This window comes from Mchenga conophoros, linkage group LG5 (genome assembly GCF_057382185.1).
Source record: "Mchenga conophoros isolate Kocher_MC1m ecotype Shallow Benthic linkage group LG5, M_conophoros_male_GT1.1, whole genome shotgun sequence".
NCBI lineage: Eukaryota > Metazoa > Chordata > Actinopteri > Cichliformes > Cichlidae > Mchenga > Mchenga conophoros.
In genome coordinates this window covers 23,283,861-23,306,172 of record NC_140530.1, presented here as the reverse complement: position 1 = coordinate 23,306,172, position 22,312 = coordinate 23,283,861, and the positions used below count along the sequence as shown (strand labels likewise).

General features: G+C 42.9%; 1 protein-coding gene and 2 long non-coding RNA genes across 5 annotated transcripts; 1 reads left to right on the top strand and 2 right to left on the bottom strand.

The window, feature by feature from the left end:
* Positions 1-3,302: 3,302 nt before the first annotated feature.
* Positions 3,303-4,241, bottom strand: LOC146574564 (uncharacterized). Its single transcript, XR_014892480.1, has 2 exons — positions 4,115-4,241; positions 3,303-4,040 (listed from the first exon to the last, which is right to left on the bottom strand). It is a non-coding gene; the product is annotated as an uncharacterized LOC146574564 (long non-coding RNA).
* Positions 4,242-10,004: 5,763 nt separating this feature from the next.
* LOC146574563 (uncharacterized) lies at positions 10,005-10,943 on the bottom strand. The gene is made up of 2 exons (XR_014892572.1): positions 10,817-10,943; positions 10,005-10,742 (listed from the first exon to the last, which is right to left on the bottom strand). It is a non-coding gene; the product is annotated as an uncharacterized LOC146574563 (long non-coding RNA).
* Positions 10,944-14,318: 3,375 nt separating this feature from the next.
* On the top strand, positions 14,319-21,601 carry errfi1a (ERBB receptor feedback inhibitor 1a). Of its 3 annotated transcripts, none has more exons than XM_085274321.1 (4): positions 14,319-14,493; positions 17,008-17,213; positions 17,381-17,460; positions 17,719-21,601. In XM_085274321.1, exons 2-4 carry the CDS (start codon positions 17,062-17,064, stop codon positions 18,705-18,707), a joined length of 1,221 nt encoding a protein of 406 aa, XP_085130447.1. In that variant the 5' UTR covers positions 14,319-14,493; positions 17,008-17,061; the 3' UTR covers positions 18,708-21,601. The 3 variants fall into 3 exon arrangements, with proteins under 3 accessions (XP_085130447.1, XP_085130446.1, XP_085130448.1); XM_085274320.1 differs by having other exon boundaries at positions 17,378-17,460; XM_085274322.1 differs by lacking the exon at positions 14,319-14,493 and having other exon boundaries at positions 17,180-17,290; positions 17,378-17,460.
* Positions 21,602-22,312: the final 711 nt, after the last annotated feature.

Here is a 22,312-nt window from a genome sequence, read left to right as displayed (position 1 = left end):
AGAATAATCGGCTGGCTCCGAGATAATTACAGCCCTTATTTAAATAGACTGAATGTTCTTTCCATTCAGCGCTAAAAAAGCAACATGGTATAGAGATTCCATTGAAGCTCTGTTTTTGACTTCTGTTTTGCGTTAGTCTCAGGATCATAGCAGAGAATAACCCATTTTCCATTGTGTTTATTGCTTTAGGAGTAAGTACACAATAGATATGAAATCTAAAGCATGATATAGCATTTGGGGTTTTGTAGCTTGTAAACTTTGAATTCTGTTGCTCATAGACATACCTAATTAATATGAGTGTATGAAAGATGCAATATAAAGAAAGTCAACACAGTCGTTTTCTTTTTGTTTCTACAATGCAAGGTTGCAAGAGAACTGTGGCCTGTCCCTTGTATCATAGGGCAAGAGGCATGCTACACTGCGGACAAGTCGCCACTCTATTGGAGAGATAAAGCAGTGAGACGGACAGCTATTCATACATGTAGTCAGTTTAGAAGCTAACCTAACTTGCATGTCTTGGACTGCAGAAGAAAGCTGGGGTACCCATGCCATGTGTTCAGAGGCAGAAACATATCAGACTGCAATTTAATACATATGTTTTTACATTTCAATCAAACTCTGCTCGTTCCCTTAAAGGGTATTTATTTTGTTTTTCCTTCTTTCATGTATATAGTTACTGTATACCATTACAATGGTGCATTTTCATACTAAATATGCTGAAAGTCTGAAATAATGGGGCGTGTGCACAAGCTGTATGTTTAGAAGAAAACTGGCTTAAAGGGAGGTGGGGGGAACTGTGAATCATGCAAACCTGCTCTGGTAGCATTCATTAAAAACCAAAACTGGAAAAAAGAATAATAGGCTTCCTTTAATGGAATCAAGTTTTGGTGACTGAAAAGCCATGAAGAGAGTAAAAACTCCTATTTCCAGAGGGGACACATGCTGCAGTCTCTTGGTTGATAAACATATATTTTATACATAGGTTATATTCTAAAATGATAAAAAAGGAAACATTTCTATACTATGTATGGCGAGGAAGGTGTTAAAATGTGTTGGTGAAGCTAGATCTGACCATAATCCCCTCTTTTCCAGTTTAATCCCAAAGTGTGACTTTGCATGAACCCTTAAGAAGGGGAACAATTGAATTTGTGCTTAAAATAAGACAGCAGTTTAGTTATTCATTTGGTTTAGTGTTCACCACATAGCCTCAAGGCTGTTATTGTGCCCTTACTGTTGAGTTTAGCACAAGACCGTACAAGGTTTTTTTTCCCTGAAGCACTACATTTGGTGCCTAACATATGCGTCTGCACAGCCAACCTGCTTGTAATGTATGGAAAATGGGACATGGAGCCCAACTTTATTCTCCTGAATCCGATCATTAAGAGGCTTGTGTGAGCAGTGATCCAGAGCTTTACTGTTGTGAGGAATTAATGCGGCTGCTGCCCACAGCAGCTCAGGTAGTCTGGCTGATTTCATCAGGCATCCTAAATCCACGTGTGAATGAAACAAAAGACACTCTCACAAAGCGCATACTCTGCCCCGAATGACTCAGTCCCTGTCATCCAGTTCTGTTATGCAGACATTCATACACAATCAGTGACACACACACACACACACAAATGAAAAAATAGGATTTATTGAGCTCAGTGACTTTAGCCCATGTTTGGACTGCATCCACTATTGCACATGTGTTTTTCTGTCCTCTTGGTATACCTAGAGAGCAATGCTTTCTTAACCCTGTGGCTATAGATTTATGCCTCATTCACTACATATGCCCGCCTTTTCATGGTAAACCTTCTGATCTCCTTGGTGGACGACATCTGAAATCTTTATCAGAAAACTGGGGAGCCTCAGGTCCCCCTGTGCACTGTGCTTTAATATCTCCCAAGAGTGAACCTGAAGCAGGAAATCGTGGAAAGACAAAACTCCCCAAGCTATCAGTTGCTACTTAAGATTAATAGATTGCTACACCAAGTAAAGCTTAAAAACACAGGAAACCTGGGATACTCGTCGGCTTAATGCCAGAAACGTCTGTTCAAAAGACAATACAGGTGTTACATTACAGGATACTGGTCATGTATTTCCTTGTAGGAACCTTGAGGAATCCCAAATACAGTCAGAACAAAAAATGAAAATGTAGGAAAAAGATTGGTGATGCACAATGAGTGTTGGTTGTGATACATAAAGCAGGGCGTACTGGGAGATACTTTCAATCTGTGTCAGCCAGTCCTGCTGAATTCCAGTGGAGGTGACTGTGAGCAGAATTGGCCTTGATTCAGTGGCTGGAGAGCAAGTCAAACTAGCGTGACATCCTCCATCATACCACAGCTGTCGTTTTCACAGCTTCTCCCTAAAACATCAGACACAAATCAGGCGGTTTGCGTGGGTTTCTGCGAATGAGATTATGTGTGAAAGCAGCCGAAAAGAATGTTCCCACATCTTAATACTGCCCAATATGCATATTTACCATAATAATAATTATTAACAGGACTTTGATTCAGTCATAGGATGAGATTGCCAGCAACTCCCCCAGTCTCTGTCTAAATTGATCCTCAAATCCTGAAGACTAAACACACCCTGTCATCATCAAGGAGGCGGACTAGCTTGCTCCACCCATTAGTAACAGCAGGCTGTGGGTGCACTTGAACCACTCAACATAACAATGTTGAGGAGTGAGGCAATAATGACTCGTTATTGCTGCTTCAGATTACGTTGCACGCTGAAATAGAAAATACCTGTGAGTGACTCAGTTGAAACAAAAAGCCCTTTATTTCCCAGAAGTCTTTCTACCAATACAGGAAGTGATTAATGACTCAAGCAGCTGGATGACCCTCAGGAGTTTGGTACAGTTAATAAGAAGAAGTGCTATAATATGGTTTTATTTACATTGCAGTGATAAATGACAGCCCGTTGCCTGGGGATTTGTGTTTCGTTTCCACGGCATGAGCCAAGTGTGTGTGAGTCTGCCAGACCAAACCGCGATCCAGCAGAATACACAGTGATGTGTCAGCCATGTGCTTTGGCTGTGGCGCTCACAGCTGCACTGACTGAAGGAACGTCTGATCCCCAGTATGAAAAGTGAGGGGAAGATACAGTCAGGCTGAAATTAAAAGAGCATTTTTTTCTCACTTTGCTCTGTTTACAACTAAGTGTGGCGAGACGAGGATGGGATATAAAGTAAATACTCTTTGCAGTTTTAAAAAGACAACGCCACCCTGGGAATTTCACCCAGAGAATACTGAAAGTAACACTAAATCACCAGAAAGGCACTTAGGTTCGCTATACTCAGTCCAGAGACGAGGTTCAATGATCAACAAATTCACAATTTATTAATAATTATTTAAAACACCATATAAAAGCACAATCATAAATATTCAAGTACAAATATGCTTAAAAAGGTATTCAGAGCTGAGGCTTACCAGTGGAGGGGCAGGGATGCCACACACAAACTAAAGAAAGAAAACACACCCAAAACACAAGTGCAACACACTATCACACACACTCACACTAATAAACTAAACAAGGCAGGTGTGTACACTCAAGGGATCCCACCACCAAGGCACCCTAGTCTCCTCCACGTCGGCACTCCGCATCTGAATAAAAAGAAACAAAGAAAATTTTAATATATTACAACAAACTAATGTGTAGCACCGGGGGATAACCCAACTGCAGGACCACACTGGTGATCTACAGCTAGAAAAAGGGCCTCCCACCAGTGGTGTAACAAAAATCCAAACTACAAATCAAAAGCAATAAAACAACCTACAATCTGAATAAAACTCTAAAATCTGGAGCAAACGGAATCGCCGTACTGCTCCAACTTGCCGTCCACACGACGATAAGTTAACAGTCAATCAATATGCACGCCAGCTGACTCCGATAACCGGCATGCATATGGCCGTTGTCCACGCCGACGTCCACTGTAAAAGCTGACAGCAGCAGGGAAAGAATTCTCACAACGGGAACAGACGGTAAAAGCACAGCAAGGCAAAACAGCAGCACTTCAGTTCACGTAGCTTGGCGCAAAAGGCCCACACTTCCTGCGAAACATAATAAATAATTACTATAAAAGAACAATAGAAGGCAGAGAGCGTAACAAAAGTTGATTACGTACCAAGTAAGCCGTGTCACAGAACGTAAGCAGAATAGCTCAGAGGAGGCTTCTATAGCTACGACCAGCCGCGATGGAGACTTTAGAGGAGTAACCCACAAACGATCTCCACCACACCGAGGAAGTCAGGTGACCAAAAAGGAGATCACAGGCAAGCAATGCAGAGACACTCAAATGGCCACTATTTATACCAGCGCCCCCTAATGGGCCAGGCTGAAAGTGGGTTGGACCGAGGGATAACATTCATCCTGCCACATTCTACCCCTCCTTCTTGCATCGTCGCCCCGACGATGAATTACAAAGACACCCAGATTAGTCCCAAGGCCTAAAAAATGCAGAGACAGCATGTACCCTAGGCTCAGAAATAGAGTTAGCAGCCCCTTGTGCCACCTCCCCTGTTGGTCTTGGGAGATGATGGATGTTTGAATGCTGGCCAGCTGTGGACCGGGTTGTTTTTCGCACCACCACATTTCTTGTATCAGAACTCGTAGAGGGAGCAGGAAGAGAGCTAGATGGAACTGGTGCTACACTCGGAGTAACTGTACAAGTGGCTGGGACATCGGAAGTTCGGTCTTCTGGCCGGAGCAACAACTCAGGGCTACTTGGAATCACTGCCACTGGGCTGTAAGATGGTGAAACATTTACTTGAGGAGCTCCTACGCTCAGGAATAACAGGTCACTGTCACTTGATGAGTCATGTCCTGGTTCTGGGGAGGATATTTCTGGGCCACGTGGGCTACTGCTTGGAGCAGGCCCTTCTGATGGTGTGGCTGCCGTTATCACAGCCTTCAACAAGGTACGATGAACATGCTTCACACTGCTGGGATCATCTGCAGGTGCAATGGTATATACTGCCCCACCTCCTTTAGGTGCCTTCAGGATTCTATATACCACGGGTTTCCATTTATCTTGGATTTTACATCTCCCTCTTCCACTCAGATCGCGCAGGAACACCAACTGGCCATTGTTCAATGGTGCCTCTTTCACCTTTTTATCATGGTGCCTCTTTCTGCGGTCGGCAGCCAATTGCAATCGTTCCTTGGCTCCTTCATGTACAACCTGTAGCCGGGCTTGATGCTCCTGAATCCACTCGTGCACATCTCCACTGATGGGGTCCGGTACTCTGCCCAACAGAAAGTCCACTGGCAACCTGGGTTCTTGCCCAAACATCAATAAGAATGGGGTTTCCCCAGTAGCCTGATGGGGAGTGGTATTATAACAGTAGAGTAATTGGGGCAAACATACATTCCAGTCTCTTTTTCTGGATACTGGCAGGGTCCGCAACAAATTGTGCAAAGTCCTATTAAAACGTTCACACTGACCATTTCCAGCCGGATGATAAGGAGTAGTGTGGGACTTCTCGATACCATAAAACCTGCAGAGCTGCTGGATCAGGGAGCTTTCAAAGTTACGACCCTGATCGGAATGGATACGCGCTGGTACACCAAACTTCGAAAACCACTCAGTCACGAGAACCTGGGCCACTGTAGCAGCACATTGGTCACGAGTGGGGACAGCCAATGTATACTTGCTGAAAACATCAGTCATCACTAAAACGTTCTCCAGCCCATTCCGGGAAGGTTCGAGCAAGGTGTAATCAATGGCCAAGATTTCATTTGGTCGAGAAGCCAACAAATGTCCCATGAAACTTTGAGCTGCTGGTTGGGTGTCTTTTGCAACTTGGCAACGTTCGCATCTCTGACACCAACGAGCTACCTCAGCAGACATACCTGGCCAGTAGCACCGTGAGCGGAGAAGCGCTAGGGTCCTTTCCACACCTTGATGGCCGTGCTCCTGATGAACATGAGTCAACACCTGCTCAATTAGTGCACTAGGCAGCAAAAGCTGAAGTACCACCTCGGCACCGTCAGGGCGATGAACCTGACGATACAGAACTCCTTCCCTTTCAATCAGACGATCCCATTGTCGTAGCAGCACCAGGGCAAGTGGAGCAAGCTGCTGCCGCTCCTCAAAGCTGGGTCGCTGCTTCCGTCTCCAGAACACCAAGATCTCTTTTATCACTGGGTCGACCTGTTGGAGGGTATGAAGATCAGGAGTAGTGAGATGGGGCAAAACTGTAATGGCAGCTTGTGATACCTCAGCTGGTCCCAGCCGCAAGGCTTGTTGAAGAGGTCCAGGCAAGGCTGTACCAGGAACCATGGCTTTAATCTCCTGAGGATCAGGTGGATGCTGGCGAGATAAAGCGTCTGCATTCTTATTACTCCTTCCTGACCTGTACTTTAAGTCAAAGTCAAACGAAGCGAGCTGAGCTGCCCAGCGCTGTTCAGTAGCCCCAAGTTTAGCAGAAGACAAGTGACTAAGAGGATTGTTGTCGGTGTAAACAATACACTTGTGGCCCAACAAGTACTCTCTAAATTTCTCAGTCATGGCCCACTTAAGTGCCAAAAACTCCAGCTTCATGGAGCTATAATTTAGCATATTGCGCTCAGGGGGCCTCAAACCCCGACTGGCATAGGCTATTGGCCTCACTTTACCTCCCTGCTCCTGGGAAAGCACTGCCCCTAGGCCGGCATGGCTGGCATCCACTTCTAAAATAAAAGGCAAAGAGAAATCTGCATAAGCGAGCACTGGTGCTGTCGTCAGCTTAGTCTTTAATGCCTCAAAACTTTGAGCACACTCGGCAGTCCAGTTCTCCACGACACCATGCTCTGACCTCTTCTTTGATTTTCTGCCTCCCCACTCTGCCACCAGTCTATGCAGAGGTGCCGCCAACTTGGCAAAACCCTCCACAAAACGGCAATAATAGCTGGCAAACCCAAGGAAGGAGCGTAGTTCCGAAACAGTCTTAGGAGGCTGCCAGTTAGCCACCACTTCCACCTTGCTAGGGTCCGTAGAGACACCTTGATCGGAGATGGCATGGCCTAGGTAGCAAACCTCCCGCTGGAAAAAGGCACATTTGGCAAGCTTGGCTTTTAAACCTTCCTGCTGAAGCCGACCTAGCACCACATCCAGCCGCTCAAGATGTTGCGATACTGTTGATGAAAAGATTACAATGTCATCAAGATAGAGAAGCAGAGACTGGCACTGTTGATCACCGAAAAGGCGTTGCATTAGTCTCTGGAAGGTGCTAGGGGCATTACAGAGCCCAAATGGCATTCGGTTCCATTCAAATAGGCCGAAAGGAGTACAGAAGGCAGTCTTGGGCCTATCCTCTTCCGTAACTGGGACCTGATTATAGCCACTTGCTAAATCCATGGTGGAAAACCAACGGGCACCAGTCAGCGCATCTAAGGATTCTTCAATGCGCGGCAGGGGGAATGCATCTTTCCTTGTCTTGTTGTTCAGTTGCCGATAATCAACACACATGCGCGGGCTGCCATCCTTCTTCTTAACGAGCACAATGGGAGAAGCATAGGGGCTGCTACTCTCTCTAATCACCTCGGCCCCTAACAACTGGTTAATATGCTCTTTCACAACCTCGTACTCTGAAGGGGGGATGCGCCTATAACGCTGCCGCACGGGGATATCGTCTAAGACTGGAATGTCATGGGAGATCAAGTTAGTGCAACCCAAATCAGTGTCATGAGCAGAAAAGACAGAGCTGTATTTCTTAAGGAGAGACCTCACCTGTCCCTGTTCCTCTGCTGACAGTTTAGACAAATCAATCCCTTCCATCTGATCCTGCACAGTAGGAGTGGCAGTGTGAGATGCCATTGTGGCTACGTTAGGGAGTACTTCTGTCACACCAGCGGGCAAACTGACCACATGAACATCTTCCAGGGTCCCTATAACGGTCCTAGGGTAAAGCAAGACCGCCGTAGTCCCTACATTAACAACTGGTATGTATGCAGTACCTCTAACCACTCGAACCAATGCAGGGGACGCTAAAAGTCCAGCAGGCAAGTTAACATCAGTAGGTTCAAATAACACAGTGGCACCTGAATATTGCTCAGAACAGGTGGCGGCCACTACTTTCATTACACCACCCGGAATGCAACATGCTCGCTTACCCCTCACTCTCACATGGCCAGACAAATCCAGTGGGGCTCTTATACTAACGTCATGGCACTTTTGCAGCGCCTGCACAAGGGGTTTAGGGGCCTCTGTGACAAAGCCCAAACTAAACAATGCTTCACCGTGTTGCCCAAAAAGCTCGTGGTAACACTTCCGAATGACATTCATCCCCAATACACCCGGAACCGTGGAAGGTCCTGCACCTGGAGGATCTTTAACGACCAACACGCCACACTGTGGAAGAAACTTGTCACAGAGCTCTACACTTAGCTCGATATAGCCAAGGTAAGGAATGGACAACCCATTAGCCGCTTTAAGCTGCAACCAATGACAAGCTTGGAGACGCTCTTGACCCCAGGACTCAAAATGCTGGCGGAAAAAACTTTCAGTAATGGTAGAGACCATGGACCCTGTATCAACCAAACAAGGTACTTTTATACCGCCCATGTCCACATCTATATGAGGACAGGATGAAATTAATTTCGAGACTGCCTCTGGACCATTAGAAACAACCCTTGAGCCAATAGACACCCCACCCGAACTGTGGCTCGGCAATACGGAGGGTGCTAGTTTTCCGAAGCCGTATTTAAAGGAGAGTGCCTGCGATTATGCAGAGGGGCCTGCGAAGGAGGCCGGGAACGAGGAACGCGTTCCCCATCACACTCCCGACAACGACGGCATATAATGGAGTCGCCCCGTCCTGAGCGAGGCATTCGATGGGGGCCCTGCAATCGAGCAATGCTCTGAGTGAGCTGATTAAGTTGCTCCTGCTGGCACTTTAACAATTCCTTCATCTCGCTCATCTCAGACAAATGGGTAGACTGAGCTATTCCTGAGGGACCGCTATGGACCCCATACTGAATGCCATAAACAGAAGGGACAGAACTGCTTCTATGCCTAACGCCACTAGGCAACCCTTCACGTTCCCACCTAATAGCTTCCCCTCTAATCTCCAGCAATGTCAGTGTGGGCTGCCTCCTTACTAGCTGCTTTAACTCCCGCCGCAAGGTACTATCTAAGACCTGTTCAACAAATTGATCTCTTAATAAAACGTCAGCATTGGGCATGCCATTGGGGGCACTCGATTTAACTTTTTCCATAAGACCCAAGAGAGCGAGGGAAAACTCTTGCAGTGTCTCACTTTCCTGCTGTTTTCTAGAGAAGAAAGCTTCCTGCAATGCTACATAGGAGTCTGAACAGCCATACAGTTCTTGCAATATAGTAATTATCTTAGCAGGATCAGTCCTCTCTGCACTAGAGCGATATTTGATCTCCTCACGTGCTTCCCCTTCTAGGTGGTCAAACAGGAAAAATGCTTTATCAGCCAAAGACAAATGACGTGCTCTAGCACAACCTTCTATTTCCTCCAACCATTCATTCAACCCTATACCTGATTTTCCTCTAAACATAGGGCACTTTCTGTCACGGGGCACAAAAACTAGTCTCTCTGCTACAGAGACACCAGCCGTTGGGGGGTTAACAGATGATGCAGTTGAAGTAGAAGGTGTAGCACTAGTACCTGACCCAACAGCCCTCTCCTGACGCAGCCTCTCATTGTCTGCTTTCAGCTGCGCGATCAAGTCCCTGAGTTCCTGTAACTCTTCCTCCATCTCTGTAACACAGCTGTGAAATCCCACACCAAAGTAGCTGCTGCTTTGCCTTTATTCTGTACAAAATAATATAAAAAAACAATTTACGTTACACCAAACAAAAGAAGAACACACGTCTCTGTTTTAAAGAGTATATCCTGTCGACAACGCCAAGTTTGTGGCGAGACGAGGATGGGGTATAAAGTAAATACTCTTTGCAGTTTTAAAAAGACAACGCCACCCTGGGAATTTCACCCAGAGAATACTGAAAGTAACACTAAATCACCAGAAAGGCACTTAGGTTCGCTATACTCAGTCCAGAGACGAGGTTCAATGATCAACAAATTCACAATTTATTAATAATTATTTAAAACACCATATAAAAGCACAATCATAAATATTCAAGTACAAATATGCTTAAAAAGGTATTCAGAGCTGAGGCTTACCAGTGGAGGGGCAGGGATGCCACACACAAACTAAAGAAAGAAAACACACCCAAAACACAAGTGCAACACACTATCACACACACTCACACTAATAAACTAAACAAGGCAGGTGTGTACACTCAAGGGATCCCACCACCAAGGCACCCTAGTCTCCTCCACGTCGGCACTCCGCATCTGAATAAAAAGAAACAAAGAAAATTTTAATATATTACAACAAACTAATGTGTAGCACCGGGGGATAACCCAACTGCAGGACCACACTGGTGATCTACAGCTAGAAAAAGGGCCTCCCACCAGTGGTGTAACAAAAATCCAAACTACAAATCAAAAGCAATAAAACAACCTACAATCTGAATAAAACTCTAAAATCTGGAGCAAACGGAATCGCCGTACTGCTCCAACTTGCCGTCCACACGACGATAAGTTAACAGTCAATCAATATGCACGCCAGCTGACTCCGATAACCGGCATGCATATGGCCGTTGTCCACGCCGACGTCCACTGTAAAAGCTGACAGCAGCAGGGAAAGAATTCTCACAACGGGAACAGACGGTAAAAGCACAGCAAGGCAAAACAGCAGCACTTCAGTTCACGTAGCTTGGCGCAAAAGGCCCACACTTCCTGCGAAACATAATAAATAATTACTATAAAAGAACAATAGAAGGCAGAGAGCGTAACAAAAGTTGATTACGTACCAAGTAAGCCGTGTCACAGAACGTAAGCAGAATAGCTCAGAGGAGGCTTCTATAGCTACGACCAGCCGCGATGGAGACTTTAGAGGAGTAACCCACAAACGATCTCCACCACACCGAGGAAGTCAGGTGACCAAAAAGGAGATCACAGGCAAGCAATGCAGAGACACTCAAATGGCCACTATTTATACCAGCGCCCCCTAATGGGCCAGGCTGAAAGTGGGTTGGACCGAGGGATAACATTCATCCTGCCACATAAGCATTAGCTGAACTCATTAAAGCAAAACCAAACAAAACAATCTTAGAACCTGATGGTAGCAACAGCACTAACCACCAGAACATTTTATTCACTGATTTTGGTCTTTATACTGAGATAAGCTAATGCCGTTAGCTTGAAAACGTGAGAAGAATTGTCCAAGATAATTCCCCTAATAGAAAATAGCAAACAGGAACATTGTCAGGGATTTTATTTGTTTGCTTACATTTTTATGATAACTATGATAAGTGATTAATGTTAAGATATATAACTGTGGTTAGAAGGTTTACATATACTCATCATAGGCATGACTTTCATGGTAATTTGGGGGCTTTTAATTGTGTCTTAAAACTATTCTTTTTTCAGGCTGGAATTGTATAGCATAAATCTTTAATGACTGAGGCTTAACTGGTTAAAAGACAAAAATTGGGCCCAAAAAGACACAAGGTTAAAAATATACATATATATAGATACAATCCACTATTATTTAGTTAAATGTTCCTTATCAAGTTGCACCTCAATCAGATGCTTTTGGTAGCTATAAACAAGGTTCTTGCATAAATCTGGCTGTATATTTAGCCATTCTTCTTGGCAGAATTGGTAGAGTTAATTTAAATTGGTTTGTTTCTATGTTATCCATTCCAAACCAGTTTTGATATATGCGTTGGGACACCCAACTGTGTCCAGGGATCAGCAATCTAGCTATTGATCTGAGATGAAGTTGAAGATATTAGAGATAGCTCTCCTTTTTCATTATTCAATCCACTTTCTGCAATATACCAGTACCACTAGAAGCAAAACAGCCCCTTAGCATGATGCTGCCACCGCCATGCTTGGCAACTAGCTCAGTGTTCTTAGGTTTGCTTCTCTAAACATACAACTTGTCATTGAGGCCAAATAGCTCAATTTTGTCTCATCTGACCATAAGGCTTTTCTCCAGGAGTCACTTTGCTTGTCTCTGTGGACAGTTTCAAATGTACATGGCAAACTCTTTGTAATCTGAAATGCTCACAAAATTACCACAGAAGTCAAAAGTTGCAGACCTTCCTTGCTTCTTCTTTAAATGCTTGGTAAAGCTTGGATTTTAGTCTAGAGCAGCACCTGGAATCTACTACACATTTACAAGCTTGATGTCACCACAACAATAAAGCTTGTTGCTGCTGTGTTTATATCAGTGCGAACTTTGGATTCTGTCTGGATATAGACGTAATTGAATTACCTCAGCAGGCAGGGGCAATCAATGCTGTGACCTCCACGCTGAATAAATCATTTACAGTAATATGCTTTTTGTTTTTTTGTTGTTGTTGTTTTAACTCGTCTCCAACCACACTTAACTCTTCCTGTTAGTGAGCCACTGAAATCAGCTGAGGGAGCATAACTGACTTTTAAAATATACCCTTGTACTGGAACTGAGCCACACAGGGAAATTCCTTTCTTTTACAAAAGCATCTGAAAGGAAAATGAGCCAAAAGTGCTACTTTTTGAGGGGGAGATTACTGATTCTGGTGATTAAACTCAGTGTGAGTCATGGGGCTAAGTGAAAAGCTGTGTAATATTTCCTGAGAAGTATATTCGTTATGACACAAGTTCATTCATCTGCTGTCTCTGCCTGCTTATCTTCCACCCTGACTTAGTTCCCCCCCCCCCCCCCCCCCCTCTCTCCCTCTATAACTTTATATGGCACTTCCTGTGGGTGATGACATCATGATGTGGCTCACAGGCAGAGAGAGGAAGGAGGGCTGAAGTGGGAGGAGAGACATTTTCGGTGAAGTCTATTTATCCCAATGAATGTGTCTCTTTTGTGGAACATGGAAAGGCAGATTGAGCGCACTCAAGCTGAAATACACACAGGCGCTTTTAACTTTGCTTGATTATTTTTATGCATCTTTCAACTCTTTATTTTTAGTCTTATCTTTTACATATGAGTATTTCCTGCAACATCTATCAATATATAGTTTGCATTTGAAATCTTTTAATCCAAACTCTGGTGTTTAAGTTATTAATTCAACTTGCAAAACATTCTCTTTTCCCTGCTGGTCACAACTGGTCCAGAGGAATCCCAAAAATGCACCTAAAATTCTAAAAGGGGGATTAGGGAGGATCTGGTCCTTTTAAGGGGCATATCTGTAACTAAAATCCTTTTGGGCCTCTCAGACTGAAAGCAAGCAGTAAAGAATTCACAATTTCAAGCAAAAGAACAGTGTGTTCTCTCCACACACGCACACACCTCTGCTTTCTGTCACATATTGAGTCAACATACACGCTGTCTGTAGCTATTGTATCATTGTGTTTGGTTAGTGTGCATGTCAGTGTTACATTTGTTTAGCCCAGTTAGGTTTGGTCACAGTTAATGCAACACCACCTAAGGTCTAAATAGGCTAAGCAGCTGGTAATTGGAGGTGTGAGGGACTGCATATTCCAGATTACTCATGTATTTCCATAACAAGAAAAACTGTAGAATATTGAACTTGTTGCCTTTCCTCAGCGACTGATGGGAGCATTATCTCAGGTAAATAGAGAACAGGTCCTGCTGAACGAAAATGCCCAGGGTGATCTGATAAATGAGTAGCTAAACCATCTGAGCCCCATTCAGCTGGCAGGAGAATTACTGCAGAGATAGGAGGGGTTCTGGCTTTGTTTCTTTGCCTACTGTTTGTGTTATCCACTCTGAAGCCATCCCTATTACTGCCTCTGTCTTCGTGCAGATCTGCACAGCTTACTTTTGGGCAGTCTATTGTTTATGAAACAGCAAAGATGACACCTTTTATAGTACAGTATAACACAGGTCATTGAACGGAAAGTTTTAAAAGGCAGAACTTGCAAGATGGCATTTTAGTCTGGCACCAGTAAGTTTACGGCTTTAACTTTAGTTTATGTATACTTTTTCTAAACGTTCTGGGGAAAATGTATCATTAACTGAACCATGGTTGCATTTATTCATTGTGTGATAAATGTGTCCCAGTGGGACAGTTTATCACCTGACTGTGTCCTTGATTTCAAACCTGCTCTGTCCAGAGATATATGGAGCCCTGCAGACTTTCACTGCATCACATAAGTCAACCTATGTTAAGTCTTTTAAATATGTTCAAGGCTGACATGCAGTCCATATGCACTCAGCTTTCTGTGCTTCATGCACACTGCAGACTGGTGGAAAGGAAGCCTGTGGCTTTAAGGAAGGCGGAGCCACTGGGTCGCCAGTGTAGTGAGCCTATAAGAGATAGCTCAATACAATAGACTAGTAGACTTATCTAGAAGTGTCACAGTAATGCCTGAGTGTCGCCAAGTCTTTGGCGACCTGTTCCTGATGCAACTGAAAACTGACGATTACAGATTCAAATCGAACCCCGAAATAAACTGAGGCGCTGTATTTTACCAAAGAGGACTTTAGGGGTCAGTCAGCGGAGAGAACTGCGAAGTGAATTAGGTGAGTTCAAAAAGTGAATTGAAATGTCTGTTTAGAGCCACTGTGTGGATCCATGTCTTGTCTGTCTGTTGTTTTGTATGTCGGTGCCAGCACGGCAGACACAATTGCTTAATGCAACTTGAGATCTTATTCGGATTATTTTTTTTATTTCATTTTATTTTTATTTCTATATCTTATGGTTGTTTTTGATTGTTTTTCACTGACAGAGCCGTATACTAAGAGGAACAACTTAGTCCAGAGCAAAATGATTAAAAAACTTACAATATAATAATCTAAAAAAAAAGAAAAACGGAGGGAAACGTGTGAATATGTATCTCTATGTGTTTGTCTATACTGATAACTATAAAGGATACGTGTTTTATATTCTTTATAGGTCTGCAATGGCACAGATGTTATATAATCGTTCTCTTTAATTCTTAGGCTGCAATATTAATTTAGGTCTTTTCCTCTTAAACAAAAGGGAAATACAATTCACTGTGTATCATCATTGCCAAATAGCTGACTGTGTGTTGTGGCGTGAGTCACCTGCCTGCTGGAGGGCTTTTAACCATTATTATCTCAATCCGGTAAAGTGAGGGGGGTGTGCGCACTGTTTGCTTGCAGCACAGGTAGAGCGAGTATGGTTGCTCGGAAACCGCTGCAGGGGTGTCGTGAGCGGGGTGTGAACTCCTGTCAAGGCCTGAGGGTGACGGCCGTAAGCTTGAATTCAAGGCAAACCGGTGGTGTTTTACATCACTAGGAAGCTCAGCGGACCCCCTCCTTTCTCGAGCCCACTGCCACTGAGTTGTCTTCGTAGTTAGCCTTGGCTTGCCTTCTTATTGTATAAACAGATAAGTCACATTTGACCATAAGAAGGCCCACATTCTCCAGCCGGATTATCTGATTTAACCGACTTGGACATCTGCATGACTACATCATTTGTGTAATCCTGTTGCCTGTAAATGCTAATATGGTTAACCGCCAGGATGAACTGTCTTTGCACCTGTTGCAAGAGGAAGCACAAGCCCCTGGGGGTTCATTATCAAGGATCATGTTGCTTCCCGTCCCCGCCGAACCGAATCGATGGCCCTGGCCAGGGGGATTGCATGCCTTCTTGGGCAGTTTGGCTCAGACTGATGGCTCAGGCTTCCTGTTGTTTTAGAGCTTTGTTTCGCTCCAGCTGTCAGGCTAGCACATAAATATGGCTCATAAGAGACCAGGAACGAGGGAGCCGTGTTCTTTTCAGTCATCACTCCTACATTGTCAGGAGGACAGTGTGGCTCTAGCTGTGCATGCACCTCTTTAGTAGTTTCCAGAAGAGATGATTCTGAGTATGCATTGTAATCGTGTAATAATGATGTCTAATTAAACTCAGCCATGCAACAAAAAGCAACTGCGCTCACCCCTGATGCACTATTTTTTAAGGCTCATCTAAAACACATTTTATGACTTTCTAGGCTTTCTCCACTTGAGACTGAAACCCAGTTGAAACATTTAAACTCTGTTTGAGGCCATTTATTTTGCATTTACTCTATGTATGCCCCAGAAATATTAGATTACTCCCCATTTGAATAATGTACACATTGTTTATACAGCCCTGACACATAGTTGACATGACACGAGCATTCGGTTCATTTGGCGTGGGGGCGTTCTTGCAACATCAGGTATATCTGTGGTAACAGGAGGAGCCCCCTTGAACTTTCCTGTTCAAGAGGAACAGGATTGCAAAACACCAGCACAGCACAGTCCAGTTTTAAAATAAACTAAACTTATTAAGCGACACAGTCTGTAGAAATTGAAATTCAAAAGTTGGTTACACAGTTCACACCCATGAATGCAATGCTGAACTCAGGCTCATGGAGTTTGCAAGCCACAGGTGAAATGTAAAGCTCAGTACCTCTCTATAGGAAAAGAAAAAAAAATGGGTGTATTTTTTCTTCTTTTGTTTTCAGCTGACACAGCTACACCTTTGTACTAACACGGTAAATAAAATGTAAAACATGAAGGGTAATACAACTTTTTCATAGCATGTTTTGACACAATGTGTTAGCAATGACTTTAATGAAGGTCCTGTTCTATTATGATGCAAGATCTAAATCGTATGTTAGTAACACCTGTGTTTACCTTCGATTTCATGTCAGAATGCTTTTGTGATAAAGTAGTTCTACACTGGTTCTCCAAACCCACAGCAAGTGTGTTTACATGCCATTTAATTCAGGTCTACAAAAGCAGACATGACCAGTAGTGACCTTTTCCACCATCTATTGCTTTCATGCTTTGAATGAGGAATACTGTGAATAGAACATTTTGAAAGGCACGTTCTCCAGGTGTGCTCGGACACCAGTGTCCTGAAGGCCATAGGAAATTGTTGTCACCCAAAAGCCATTATTAAATATCTAGTCTAAAGAGAATCACCTGGCTCTGCTTTTAGAGTGTTTTTAGTGTCCTATACGATGATCTGTTTCACTTGACCTACTTTTGATTTTATTTTATTTTATTTTTTGCCAATTCATTCATGGCTGTTTTTTAATATAGGTACACCAGAAGCAGGGGCAGCCAGCCGGGCGATCTGAGTGTTTCCTGGCTTTGATGCGACCCGAGGGTGCCTGGAGCATGTCCACAGTGGGCCTGACTGCCCAGGAGATCTCTTTTCCCATAGAAAACCCCTTTCTCCGGGGCAGCTACTGTCACAGCATGGCTGGATCTAAACCCTCCTGGCGCGATCGCCATGTACTGGACAAGTGAGTGTTGTGGTGCACTTCATTAGAGAAAGACTTTAGAAAGGATGTGCATGTCATGTTGAAATTGCATGGTTCAGGTTAGTCTTACATTTTCTGTTAATTTCAATATGTCACATTTCTGTGACGAAGCACTGCTGTTCTGAAACGTCATTCTTCTTTTCTAGCAGCTTCTACTTCAGTATGGACAGGGCAAACATAGATCACAGCTATCGTGCCCAGCAAAAGGAGCCACCTCCAAGTTATGAGAGTAAGTTAAATATCTTTATTTCCTTTTCTTTCTTTTTCATACAGGATGTACCTTTTAAACTACACAAATGCTGCATTGCATGAATTCTCTTTCATTGTTTGTTATTTCACATACTGGACATATTGTTGTAACCTGAATATTATAAAGTCAGTGTAGTATTATAGTATTCGATTTTTATTGTCTTTAATTTACTTTAATTATTTATCAATCTGCCACTTGTCTGATGGTTATTATTTTTTCAACTTACTTTTTTGGCAGGACATAAACACAGTCCCAACTCACAGAGAATACTCTCAAAGAAATCCCGGCCTTCCCAACTCTTCCTGTCCTCCAGCAATGAACCTTCCACCCCAAGTCCTGCTGATGATGACCTGCTGATGAGGCTGTCATTTAACGAGTTGAACAGCCCACCACAGACACCTAGCAGATGCTCTAAGCCTCTACCCCCTATTCCCCCACAGACAGATATCTCCCATGAGCAGGCTATGGACAGTGAGGTAGAATTTTTCACAAGTTCAGACGACAGCTGCCGCCTGGTGTCTGATCAATTTTCTAAATCAGCTTTTAGAAATCCTCTATCTCACCGAAGGAGCTTCAAGGACTGTGGGCAGATTAACTACGCTTACTACGATGGGCCATTAGGACCGCAAAGCCCGCAGCAACCCCAACAGCACCATCAGGCAAATCCTCCGCAGGAAGTACGGGAACAGTATGAGCAGCAGCCACAGGAAAGACCCGCTCAGAGGAGGCTACGACGCTCTCTCTCTGGACCAGCTGGATCTTTACACAAGCTGCCACGACCCACATGCCCAAAAAGGTACCCCAACAATATGGATAAACAAGAGGTTCCCCCTCCTATACCTCCACGTAATGTCAAGACAGATTGCAGGCGCTGGTCAGCAGAAGTCTCATCTGGGGCTTACAGCGATGAGGACAAACCACCCAAACTGCCTCCAAGAGGCCCTCTGTCCACAGGCAGCTCCCGCACTCCCAGCCCTAAGAGCCTCCCAACATACACTAACGGGGTGATGCCCCCAACCCAAAGCTTTGCACCAGATCCTAAGTATGTAAGCGGTCGGAGTTTACAGAGACAGAACAGTGAGGGCTCCCCATGTATCCTTCCTATTATGGAGAATGGCAAGAAGGCCAGCACCACACATTACTACCTTCTGCCTCAGCGGTCTCCTTTTGCAGACTCGCCTTGTGACTGCCACACCAGAAAGAAAGCACAGGTGGATTTTGTTTGAAAAGTTTTTGTGGAAGTAATAGAAGACTATACTGTACATGCGCAAAACCCACTTGACAAAATGGTGAAATTGGACACCAACAACCTTTTAAAACTGCTGCTTTTACCTTTTTTCTTTTTTCTTTTTGTAATACCCCTTATGTATTTTGAACACACAGGGTATTTGCGCACTGTGTACAGTTACTGGTAATATTGAAAAGATATTTTCTGTGAAAACCATGTCTAACTAAAGATTGTGGGCAAAGTTCAACAGTCTATAGCTTATTTTTTTAAAATATATTTTAATTTTATGAAATTCAATATTTTGCTCTGTTTTAGTAAAGATGTGGTACGGCCAGAAAGTACAAGCGGGCCTTGTACCTTGTGTGCTCAGTGTTTTGTGTCTGATGTGGTGTGGATGTTTTGTGAGATGCACTGGGGCTTTTTGATGGTGCTTTTGCATCTCACAAGGGACAAAAAGGTCAGTAATGTAACCATGTATCACTTAATATATGAAGTCTAAATACAAGCCCGATGAATTTATAACAAAATGAAGGATTCTAGCACGTGCCGATTCTGTTTGCTATTATATCAATACTGATATGGGTTTCGCGCCTTGATGTAGTGTCAGTCTTACTCAGGCTGACTACTTCAAAGTAAATTTGTGTTGTGTTTTGTTCTTTGTTTGTTTTTTCACCCCATATGGCACATTGTCATGGTACATTTTGTACCAGTAGGTGGGTTCATTACTAGTAGCTAACCATATTTCTTTTGGATTGTCCAGTGCAGCTGAGTATGGTGTAGCGTCTTGAGTGTATTTGTGTGTGTATGTGCAGTGGATGTGTTTGCGCATATGTGCATGTGAACAGCAGTTGGGAAAAGTGTTTAATTAGTAAAGAATTGTCAACAATGCTTGTTACTGTGCAACACTTGTTAGCAGTGCCCGCTTTTTAGTAGAGCCTTCTAAGAAGTGCACACATTTGATTTATTTCTGTCAGTCTCCAGATCTGTTTTATTGCACAGGAACTGGTCTGTTGACTGTCAGTGAATGTGTGCTGTTCTTCCAATTGAAGCTACTTCTTTTTCTTCTTTTTTTTTCTGGTCAAGCTGTGAGTCATTGCTTGAAACACATTTGCCTCAAGTACTACCTCACTTTGATATTATCCTTATACCTTTACAAACTCCCTGCTTTAAATTGTGTTCACAGGTGAAATTTGAAATTGTAATCCACGAGCGATGAGGTAACGGCTCCATATGTGACCTAACACTTGTAGGAAAAGACAATGAATTCAAACGCAAAATCTGTTCTAACCGAATATCCTAATATGGAGATTTTAGATGAAATAGATTTTAGATGAGAGATGTTTGACTAATCTGTTAATACAAATGCATTACAAAGACAGTACAGGGTTTACCTACCTGACACAGACTTTCCTGTTCTGCACATGCATTCCTGCCTTACATGATTGCAGTGGGTGTGGTCTGAAAGACTTTGGCTGCTGGCAGCCTACAAAATGTATGATTTTTCTTTTTTTTTTTTAAATTGTTGTACATTATCCACAAGGCGTCAGGATGATATAGAAAATGTAGCACATGTATTGAAGTAACCCTTGGTATCAAACACGGTGTTCAGTTTGGGAAACAAATAACTGCTAAGGTCAATCGGTCATTGAAGTATCTTTTTTTTTCTTCTCTTCCTTCTGTTCACAGATCTTACCAACACAATGTTGCTTTTGACTTAAATGTTTGGAAAAATGTTTACATCATACACAAAAAAACAAACTATTTAATCTTAAGGTATTCATATGTCTTATTAGAAATGTTAAAACAGAATGAAGACTAGTTTATCAAGAGATAACACTCTGCTGTGGCGAAGACATGCACTGGGAGAGTTCAGTATGCTGTGTACAGTATTTAACAACTCCATTTGTTATTATGAATAGTTGATAAGTATATAGTCTTTAAAAAGAAAGCAATAATAAAGTGACTTATTTATAAGCTTGCTTCGTCCTGTGTCTTGAACCTGTCAAGAGTGAACTCTCAACTCAGCTGTTTGGCCTGTTTTATCACCCACACGCCCTCATGGTGTACTTTATTGTGACTGGCTTCGATCCAAAGAAAGAAGAGTGACAGGTGTACAGTAGAATGCCTTCCTCTTCCTGGTTATAACTAAATTTCCTCCTGCACGATTGCTTCATCGTTCCTTGGCAGCGGGCTTTGCACCCACTGCTTTTAAAGCCCTTTTAACACTGTTACAAGTGTTTTATTCTCAGTTTGAATCCTTGTGGTTAGGCGTGGAGCCAAAACCACAGTGAACCCCATTAGAGGTCAAATAATTACTAAATGAGCCACAGTTCAGCTCCAATTACAATACTGGCGGAGACCTTAGTGATTTGTATTTCTGCTGATTTGCTTAAGACAGTGACTTCTCTCAATGAAACAAAAGGTGACAGTTTAAGTTAAGTTGTCTAGGCCACCTGAAAACCTTTTCACTTGGTTCTTGCTTAGGTGAGTTACTAAGCAACAGCATGCATGTTGACTATAGCTACCAAAGAAAGACTCACTGCGCTTTTAAAATAATTGCTGGAGGCAAGAAAGACAAAAAAATAGGTAAATTAACAGGAAGACCGATTTGCATTCAGATTGAACATAGTTTATTAATCGGTATTCTAAGATCCTTTCCCTTTAGTGGCACTACAAGTCACAAATGCATTAAGTCATAATGGACACAAGACTTATATTTCTCTCTGTAGCCACAATTTCATAGAAACTGGAACAAAAGAGATCCTGAAAGTTCTATTTTTTTTCTCTCCATTAAATTTCAACACCCCATACACAAACATACAATATGTATGGCTTATCTTTCAGTTTCTCATCAAATACATTTCCTGCCTCAATTAATTAAACTCTGGCACTCTGGAGGCATTAATGAGTGAAATAAACTAATTTCTGTGATAAAAATATTATGATTTTTGTAATTATTCCCTTAATTGCTATACAAATTCTACTTTGCTGGTTACACTACAGTTCTTTGTGTTAAAGAGCCCATATATGTTTAGGTGTTTCTGTAGGACTTCATAGGTCTACACTATAGAAATAAAAAGTAGGAATGGTCATATTGGAGAAGTGCTGATGATGCAGTATATCTATAGCTAGACTATCCACAATCTCATATATTTTCAAGAGAGGATGGAGAAGTATGGATTGTGTGTCTTCCTCTACTCCATCACACAGAGGAACGCACATACACACACAAAACAAAAATCATGAAGCTAGACTAAAAAATAAGTTCCATTGTTTGCATTAACTTCATGTTTAGGCGTAACTTTTCTTATCGTTTGCTGTGAGGTGATTTGTAAATATTTAACTCGGGCTGCAGTGCTGCTGGTTAAATTTTATTCAGGTCACAGTACCTGTGTAGGAAATATAGAACATCAAGCAAAGGTAAAGAACTTGCTCAGTGTACCACCTCTATTGAGGCACTAGGTGGAGACAAAACCAAATCAAGGGCTTATCTCAAAAGAACCAAAGTTAAGTTTGTTTTTCTATTATGAATCAGCTGCAAATACATGCAAAAGTAGTTTGATTTCCTTTCTATGAAAAAAAAAAATCTTAAAATTCCATTAA

Bases quoted from the DNA above. Each gene is read 5' to 3' on its own strand.
- errfi1a (XM_085274320.1), top strand. From the start codon at position 17,062: ATGCGACCCGAGGGTGCCTGGAGCATGTCCACAGTGGGCCTGACTGCC. The intron at 17,214-17,377 runs GTGAGTGTTGTG...CTTCTTTTCTAG, and splicing joins GATCGCCATGTACTGGACAA to CAGCTTCTACTTCAGTATGG. The intron at 17,461-17,718 runs GTAAGTTAAATA...CTTTTTTGGCAG, and splicing joins GCCACCTCCAAGTTATGAGA to GACATAAACACAGTCCCAAC.